Source organism: Pyrus communis, unplaced genomic scaffold (genome assembly GCF_963583255.1).
Source record: "Pyrus communis unplaced genomic scaffold, drPyrComm1.1 SCAFFOLD_23, whole genome shotgun sequence".
Taxonomy (NCBI): Eukaryota; Viridiplantae; Streptophyta; class Magnoliopsida; order Rosales; family Rosaceae; genus Pyrus; species Pyrus communis.
The window spans coordinates 59,939-70,048 of record NW_026908888.1 but is presented as its reverse complement, the minus strand read 5'-3'; the positions used below and the strand labels follow the sequence as shown (position 1 = coordinate 70,048).

Genomic DNA, 10,110 nt, shown 5'->3' with positions numbered 1-10,110 from the left:
TAGGTCTTCAATTTCGTCCAACACTTTGGCTCCAAGCATAAGCTATCCATCCTTAGCCCAAAAGTGCTCCAAAAGTCACCAAAATGCACTTTCTTGCTCCTTTAGCCCTTTGGACCTACAAACACATGAAAATAGCTTAAAGTACTAAAATTACTAAGTACTAGCAACATAAATGCAAGAAAAGAAGCAAACTAAGGCGCATAAATATGCTCCTATCAAATTCCCCCACACTTAGCTTTTGCTAGTCCTCGAGCAAAACAGAAAAACAAAACAAAACGAAACGAACAAAACAAACCAAAGATAATCTTAAACCTTCCAACGTTGCCTCAAGGATTTCCAATGCACATGACATGTTAAAATTCATTATCTCCACAGATTTTGGTTATCTTTACACTTAAGTACATACTTAATCATAGTCACCACATACTAGTTCACAATTAAGCATTTAAAACCATGTTTTGAATGTAGTAACATGCCTTAGAGAATTTGCTCAATTCCTTACAAGATATGCACTCAATTTTCACTCAGATTTTCTAACTACACACCCTAATCTAGTTACATGTGAGAAGATTGATGTAAACATGAAAACGAACACTCATATATATGTATCATAAAGAGAGCAATTTCTGGAGTTAATAAGCATGTTTAGGTATGACCTCATGAATGGAATGCTACTACTTAGATGCGAGAACCAGTGACACCATAAGCTCATACCAAGTTCAAACTCCACAAATTGAAACACATAACACTCAAGATGAAGTCACGGGTTGTAATGGGGCTTGAGGTGTTTGGCTAACAAAGAAGTGATATGGAAAACAAAGGTTCTTAAAGAAATAGTGAGCAAAGCACTTGAATCAACTAAGAATTCACTTTTGAATGAAAACTCAACTTTTGAACAAAAAGGGAGAACAAGCTCTTTTTTTTTTTTTTTCTTTTTTCTTTCTTTCTTTCTTTTCTTTTCTGTTTTTTCTTTTTCATATGTTTTTCACAAATTTTTTTTTTCTTTTCTTTTGACTCTCAAAACATACATAAACACTTAAGAACAAAACATTCTCTCCCCCACACTCATTTTCTTTCATAATGTAACTCAAAAGGAATTCATTTAAGTCATGCTCACTATCTTTTAAGAACAAGGGTGTGGACTGTCCTACACTAGGCTAGGTGAGGATAATGTGGGTAAACAAAGAATAAAGACTAAACAAGGCTCAACGGGGTTAAAACTTACAACATATACGAAATATGGGAAGTAAGGCTATTTGGCTATGGTGGCAACTACACAACTTCATCTTGATATATGTTATGCAATTCAATGTCATGCTTTGAATGAAACGGATATAAGTTCTAGCATTTAGTTCTATCATGATACAATTGCATTCTAAGTAGCAACCAAGCAAGGAATAATGAGATCATGCAACAACTTTAGAAAACAAAGAATCACAGATTATAACTCTCCAAAGAAGGTAATGGCTCGAGTCTCACAGGGTTGTAGCGTTTGTTTGAGTTCCTTCCTTCAAGTATGTTACAAAAACGAATTTTTCTTTTATGATTGCATGTGAAGTCATACATTATAACCATAACCAAGCATATACCAAGAGTAAATCAAACTTTTCTCTATGTTTATAACTCTTTTTAACAGTCATGCAATTACAAACCAAATCCTTATCATTATGTTGGAAGGTACCCTAAGACACAAACACACAAAAACGACTCAAAACACTCTTTTTAGGCTTTTCAAAACATGTATGCCATGATATGCACAAGGCCTGATATTGCATATGATGTGAGCATTACTAGTCGATATCTATCTAACCCAGGATCAGAACACTGGGCAATTGTCAAGACCATCCTTAAGTACTTAAGAAGAACTAAGGACATGTTCCTTGTTTATGGAGGAGCAACAGAGTTGTTATTGGAAGCCTATACAGACGCAGATTTCCAATATGACGTCCATGATAGAAGTTCCAACTCCGGATATGTAATCACTCTGAATGGTGAGGCTGTCAGCTGGAAAATCAAAAAACAAGATGTAATTCCTAATTCCACAATAGAGGTAGAATATGTGACTGTAGCTGAAGCTGGCAAGGAAGCATTCCGGATGAAGAAGTTCAATACTGAACTTCGAGTGGTTTCAACCATTACATCACCAGCAACTTTGTACTGTGATAATAGTGGGGCGATAGCTCAAGCCAAGGAACCCAGGGCTCAAGAAAAGAACAAGCATTTTGATAGACACTTTAATATCATTAGAAGATATGATGTCGAGGGGAAAGTCAACATCCTCAAGGTTGCCTCAGCCGATAATGTAGCAAATCCACTGACGAAGCAAATGTCTCAAATCCAACTTAACCGCCATATGGAAAAAGTGGGTATTAGATACATGGGAAGGTGGCTTTGAGTGCAAGTGTGAGATTGTTGGAAGTATGCCCACAAAGCCACTCATTTGATGCAATAGCTTTTGGAATATTTATTATGTTAAACTATTATATGTTTAATAAAGGGCAAAGCTTATTGCTAATCACTATTTGTTGTATTATGTGTTTAAGCAATAAGGGAACCCAAGGAATGTATTTAATCTAAGAGAGAAGTGATCTAAGTAAGTTAGAATAATGAGACCTTTCTCTTATGTTCATTCCTAAAACGTTCCTAGCCATAGGATTGCCAATTAGGCATTGACAATCCGCTAAGGTTAGTACGTGTTATGTTAAGTTAAGCATGAGTATGACTAGTCCAAGTCATTTAGAGTTAGACGCTGAAACAAACACATAGGTGCTCAAAAGGTAATCGAGTACACTGAACAATGATCAAAAGAGAGTTCGAACGTACATGTCATGTAAGAACTCGTAAGTTGCAATATGCAAAGTAGTCCTTTGACCTGAGGCATCATAAATGTCTAATGGTTAGGTCCTTGACCTCTGATCATGTCAAAGGCATTCCATCAAGAGTGTCCACGGTATTATTGGGGTCAAGCTATCTAGTCATGTAGGCATATGAATGCACAACAGGGGATCTCTAACCTTCCATGGTGGAGGGAGAATACTCTGAGATATGATTCGGGAGTCTTTGGCCAAAGCATATGAATATGACTTAGGAAGTTTGTTCCAAATCGTATTCAAATGAATCATATAGAGAAGTATCACATTGGATAGTAGACATGAAACAAACTATCACTCAAACAATGTGATTAAGAGTATTGTATTAGAGAAGGACCGTATTGCATTGTAATTGTAACTGGATAGGTTCTCCAACCACTTTTACTTAGCTTGGGTAGCCATGACATACTGCTAGGTGTCACTCATGGTTTGTGGAAGCCCTGAAGATTAGCAAACATTAATCTTCAAGCCCTGAAGATTAGCAAACACTAATCTTCATCAAAGGGAGAATTGAAATGTAGTTTCAATTCACAATCGATTGTTAAGAGTAACAATCGCCCACTACCTCGTTAATTGGAATCTAATGGATTGTACACCGAGTAAGGATGAAAGTGAAGAAATATAAATGAGATGGATAAGCAATTAAATAGTTTAATTGAGAATGGTCAAGATTAATTAATTAGTCAATTAATCTTACGAAAGGTTCGTATTGGGCTTTTAAGTTGGTTTTGGGTTTCGGGGCCCAAAAGGGGTTTTTGGTCCTCAAGGCTCATTGAGTTTAGGTTGTTTGACAACTAAAACTAAATGGAAATTAGCCCAATAACTAAGTCAAAACCGGCCATAGGGTGAGTGGATGCAAACTTGGCTTAATTGTAAGTTTGCCACTCATATGTGAGGAGGTGTAGAGGCAACTTTATAGACATTCTCTCACTAGGGTTCTCTTGAGGCAAAGAAGAGAAACATTTTCTCTCTTTTTCTCTATAGAGGCCGGCCAGACTTTCACTAGCATCAAAAGTCTCTCTAAGTCATCCATCTTCTCTTCACACTACATCTTTGGTGTGGAGACTTGGAGGTACCAAACCTTTGGTGCTTTTGGAGTTCCTTTCCTCACATCCTCAAGGAGAAAAGGAGATTCAAAAGGAAGAAAAATCACAAGGAAGATTCAAGGAGCTAGGAGGTGACTTGAAGGCCCTCCATTTGGGTGAATCCCTTGTGTAAACAAGAATAAGCTTCAAGGGTAATGAATCTCAAAAACCTTTCTTCTCTTTAATGTTGTTAAAGAGTCTTGTGTTTCACCATTCACTAGGCTTTGAAAGTCATGGGTTTTAGAATTATTTTTGAATGCATGCCTACTTTAAAGTGTTAATAGTTTGCCTATGTGTTCAAATGTTCTCACATGTTCTTAGCTAGGACAAAATTTTTCCTTCAGTTGAGGTACCCCTGCCGAAGCACAAGAGTTTCCCTCCAACTAGGTGGTCAATCATAGCACGACACATGTCAACGTCAAAATAAAGCTCATAGAGTCCCACATCGACCACAGACAAAATCTAGAGACTCTCCTCAACTATAAAAGAAGTCCATTCTCCTAGAATTAATCCCTAATGTCATTGTTGTACTTAAACTAGTCATTAGAACCCACTAATGATGATTATGCTTAAACTTATGCATTTGTGTAAACCCTTCACCATTAATGAGAATTCCTCTACTCCGTGGACGTAGCCAAACTTACGGTGAATCACGTACATCTTGTGTTTGCTTCCCTATCTCTATCTCTTTATATATTACCATCACTAGGTGATTGAGGCAACCGAGGGAAGGTCACAAACTTGACATTTTATGTTGTTCCAAAGTCTCACCGATTTTGTGCATCAATAGCGTGAAATGAAAAAAAAAACCCCTAGTTGGGTGTCGTGAGTAATTATCGAGCCTCAAGCTTAAATTGCAATTTCTCATATTTTCTTAGTTTCTTAAGGTAGTTTTCATATTCATGGATATGTGTGCCAAGGCAGAATTTAAATCGGAGTTAGGAGAAAGAAGTTACAAATTTAGATTTAACGAGGGCATTATGGTAATTTCACTTAGGAAATTAATTAGGTGGGACTTAACCTACTCTCAATCCCTATTTCACCCTCATTTCCATCGCCCTCTCCTTCTCTAACTCCCATTTTATTTTATTCTCTCTCTGTCACCCTTCACCTACAAAGCTTCAGTCTAAAAGCTCCACCTACTAAGCTTCAACCTAAAAGCTCCACCTACAAAGCTTTAACAAAAGCTTCAACAGTACAACATGTAGAAAGCTTCACACACTCTTGATCAAGACAGTGAAGCAAAATCAATTTATGGTGCCCAACGATTAGCTTCAACCATTCAAGATATGTGCCTAACCAAAAAGCTTCACCTACAAAGCTTCAACCTAAAAACTCCACCTACAAAGCTTGAACAAAGCTTCAACACTACAACATGTAGAAAGCTTCACACACTCTTGATCAAGATAGTGTGAAGCAAAACCAATTTACGGTGCCCAACGATTATCTTCAACCATTCAAGCTATGTGCCTAACCAAAAAGTTTCACCAAAACTTTAACAAAAGCTTCAACACTACAACATGTAGAAGGCTTCACACACTCTTGATCAAGATAGTGTGAAGCAAAATCAATTTATGGTGCCCCAAGAAGAGCTTCAACAATTCAAGCTATGTGCTCAAACAAAAAACCTACATCCAAATCCTACAATTAATATACCTTCACCCATTAAACCAGAACCATAAACTTTCAAATACTAAATTAATGTTCAAACACAAGTTTTAGCCACAAAATTCAGAAAATTCACAAAGCCCAATACACTTTTCAATCTGTCCATTTCTTCTCCATTCAATAAACAAGCATAAACATAAACCTCTTCCACATAGTAAATTCACTTGGTCCCTATTTCATATACAATTATTTATATACAATTCAAGTATATTTAAACAAAGGCACAATTTGATAGGATTGAAAGGACACCACAAAGTAGCACACAAATGTCCTATTAATTTTCCTTATTAACAATAAGATTTGTCAATTGTAGCATATGAAAATAAGGGTCTTTCCCACATAAGATTGTTTTATCTAACTACTTAAAATGTCACAAAAACTGGGATGTTGTCCCTACTGACCGGCCACCGAAAAATAATTATTAGACTGACTTACACTTATCTAAAGTCTACGAAATTTTATATGCAGATACTAGACACACAGAGCTATACTCACACAAATTTTTGGGATTTTTGGAGTTGATTTGCTGTTTAAATTTAATCGAACAAAAACAAGATAAAAACATATTTTAAGTAGTTCTCAAATTAAGAAAAACGAGTTAGGGGAATTGCTATCCACCACCAAATAATCATGCAAACATGTTATGTTTCATTCAAATTCCTTTCATTTTCGGATGAAGATGCTCAAGTTGGCTCAATGTTAGAACTCAACCTATTACCCTTTCTTATGTAGTATGTTAAGAGAATGGCGTTTTCAACTTAACTTAGTCCCTAACATGCAATCTAGAATGGTGTGTTCATAGATTTAACTAGTAGAAATCATTAAGAACGAAAAGAGTTTGAGTCATCACAAGGCATCGTAAGTACTAGTGTTGTCTTACTTATCCTATAAATTGAGTCACATGTTAATCGCAATTAACAAGTACTACTCTAGAACATATGTAGGTCCTCATTCGACAAGGGCAGGCACACACATACTCATAGCATTAGAATCCTAGATATGCTTACTAAGTATGCATCTGTAGAAAACACATAAAGAATTCATCAATGAGACAAGTAGTGAACCAATTTTCATCCATTCATAAAAGTAATTCAAACGAAATGTCATAACAAACTTGCAATCATATTCGGGGCTTCAAAACAGCCCCTAACTACAAAAAATTAGTTACACATAATTCTCAAATTAAGCCAAAAGAAAGACATGAGTTTGAGAAGATAAAACCGAAAGAAGAGAATGCCAAGATTTCCTCCTTCCTTTCCTTCCTTCCCCAACGCAGCAGCCTTGCCTTTTTTCCTTGCTTTTCTTCCTTTTTTTTCAATCTTTTTTTTCCCACCTTTTTTCCCCTCTTTGCCGCTGCAACCTACAGCCCTTTTCTTCTTTTGTGCTGCCACAGTTTTTTCTCCATAACTCACCCCACTAACAGCCATTTAGTGATGACAATAAGTGAGAGGAAATGCTAAAACAATTGTAACTCTTTGGGCAGCCTTTATGCCCATTACTCCCACTTAATTTTCCATTTCCTCTGATATTTGAATAGCTATCAGCTAGCTTGATCTTGGCTGAATCAGTTTTTGCTGCTAGTTTTATTGGATTTATTGCTTTCAATGCTTTCTTGTCAGTTACAAACTGCTCAGCCTCTTGGGAACCTTTCAGTGTTAAAATGGCCATAACTTCTTCTAGAAAAATGATATTAACAATCCGCGAAATGCTCCAGAAAATAGACATCCATAGCTTTCCATGCATGTAAGGCTCATTCTCTAATTCATTCTGACCTGTCCGAAACTTGCTTCCAAAGTCAGCTGACCTGCACAGGCAGTTTTGACGAATTTGTTACTTAAAATTCCACTTGTGCTATTTTTCTTTTCTTTACTTGACAAATCCTACAAAACACAAAAACAAAGTAAATAGCTCAAAAATATAAGGAACTAACTACGAAAAGACAAGTGAATTTGATGTAAAATTTATATAAATATGAGCTTATCACAATTAAACAATCAAATCCCAAGTATTTTGACACCCCAAAAAAGGAGTGTTGGACCTCTGAAGCACAATGAAACAATCTGTTTATTTGTAATCCCTTCAACAACCAAAAAGCTTCTCCGCTGTTTTCGCAGCTTTAGACTTCACCCACCTTCAAACCTCCTCGGGAAGACCTTCACCCTTCACCTCACCTTCATCGACTACAACCAAACAGCCCCAAACCCAAAAACAAAATTTTTATTACACAGCCACCCACGTTTTCTTCCCCGATCTCACCTCAATCTCTTAGACGCGGGATGTTCTTCCCCAACCTACCCTCAACCTCTCAGACTTAAGGATCACGACTATCAAGGCTAGCTAAAATGGGGTCGACTTCCTGCAACAACCACTCCTCATTCGAACCTCAACACCACCCCCAAATTGGCAGCATGTGACAGTTTTTGTCCCCTGTAGCTTTTTCTCTCTCGGTGGTCTCTGTGGCTTGAGGCTGCAGTTGCTGTTAAGACCCAACCGGCACCGAAGAATCAACCATAATGGTAGCTAGGGAGCACGGGGATGGCGAGAAGATAAAGAGAAGGAGCAAAAGGAATATTCTATTAATTTTCAAATTTGACCGTTACAACAAACTCGGAAGCATGTACATCCCACAGGCTGCATTTTCCCCAATACAAGAATGCCAGCTGGACAACAACTAGCAACTACTGAAACCTTCTATTAACTATTAGGCCATTACAATAGAACCCAATACTTTTATCTCTTTACAATTTTACCCTTAACTACCTTACACTTTAGTCCTTACTATTATTAACTAAAATCTTCATGTGACCAAGGCAATCACAACTAGTTCATAACAATACCTCCCCCTTAGAGAACCTTGTCTACAAGGTTTGCTCAGAGAGGAAATGAAGAGTATTTAGCCTTGGACTCATCAAAATCTTCCCAAGTAGCCTCCGATTCTTCTTGATCTTTCCACTGCACTAGCAACTGAACCCCTGCAACATGGCCTTTCTTATAAACTCTCCTTGCCAACACTGCAACTAGTGTGTTTCCTATAAACCCATCTTCGACCACCTAAGGTAGAACATTCTGTGGCCCCACATTACTTCCCAATTGTTTCTTCAAGTGGCTCACATGGAACACATAGTGCTAGGTGGCAGGTTCTGTTTATAGGCCGCCTTACCAACCTTCTCATAATTCTCCTATGGACCATAGTATCTTGATTGAAGCTTATGGTAGCTATGCTAGGTGGCAGGTTTTGTTTATAGGCCGCCTTACCAACCTTCTCATAATTCTCCTATGGACCATAGTATCTTGATTGAAGCTTATGGTAGCTATGAGGAGATAGAGCCTGCAACTGGTAAAGAACTAATTTTAGGTACACATAATCCCCCACTTCAAATTGCCTCTCAGATCTCTTCTTGTCATGTTGCACCTTCATTAGATTTTGAGCCATCTCCAGGTTGGTTTTTAAAACAGATGAGACCTTATCCCTTTCCATTAAACTCTGTTCCATTATCTCCACCCTTGCAGTACCAAATTCATAGGGTATAATTTGAGGAGAATGATAGGTAGACTAACTCGAAGGGTGTGTGTGGAGCCAAAAATAATCAAGAAGAATATGGAGGTGACACGTGGATTTTTGGTTGAAAAAGACAAGATTACCCTTCAAGCACACCGGGATTTCTACGCACAAGCAGTGGGCAATCATCACTCAATTAAGTCAAAAGTGCCCAAAATAGGCATTTATTCAAAACTTATTTCATCCATCCACATCAAATCTTCTCCACAAGGTAACCCCTAAATCATTCATTTCTAATTATATTAATTAGCTAATTAATTGATTTATTACCTAATTAATTTATTAATTAGCTAACAAATCATGAATCTCACCCAAAAAACCATCCAAGTGGCCAGTTCCCATCCTCGCAAAGGGGCCGACCACATCCCTATAAATACCATCTCATTTTCTCCAAAACGGAAGTCCATTATCCTCCCAAAATTCTCTAAACACTTTCTCTCTCAAATTCTAACTTTGGCATCAAATGTTCTTCGGCCAAAGCCCCCCATTCATCATGGGCACTTAAGGCACTTGAGGCTCTTGGCCTTGACCTTAAGTGTTAATTGTTTTGCAGGTGCATTTTCATCTAAGAAGTAGAAGGTGGAAATTTGTATCCACAAATTGGTGTTTTCATTGAGAGTTAAGTCACACACTCGTAGAAGACTCTTGCATCTAAGGTTTTTTGTTTCCTTGCTTATTTGTAGATTTTTCGTACGTTCTTATTCTCAGAATTTTTACTTCTAAAAATTCTTTGATAAAACGATGAGTAGAGCGGCACCACCCCCACGGGAATTCCAACATTCAAGGATTAGGATCGCAGTGATCTACAAGGCTCAACACAACGATGAGTAGAGCGGCACCACCCCCACAGGGCACCACCTTGGCAACTGCCATGGTGGCTACCCATGATGCCAAGGCCACGGCCTAAGCCCCAGCAAAGCCAGCCCGT

The 10,110-nt window shown here is 37.7% G+C and overlaps 1 protein-coding gene across 1 annotated transcript; it reads left to right on the top strand.

Annotated features, from left to right (window-relative positions):
- The first annotated feature begins 1,738 nt into the window (after positions 1–1,738).
- LOC137724265 (secreted RxLR effector protein 161-like) lies at positions 1,739–2,395 on the top strand. The gene has a single exon (XM_068463033.1). It carries the CDS (start codon positions 1,739–1,741, stop codon positions 2,393–2,395), a length of 657 nt encoding a protein of 218 aa, XP_068319134.1.
- The last annotated feature ends 7,715 nt before the right edge of the window (positions 2,396–10,110 follow it).

Coding starts and splice junctions, on each gene's coding strand:
- LOC137724265 (XM_068463033.1), top strand. CDS start 1,739: ATGTATGCCATGATATGCACAAGGCCTGATATTGCATATGATGTGAGC.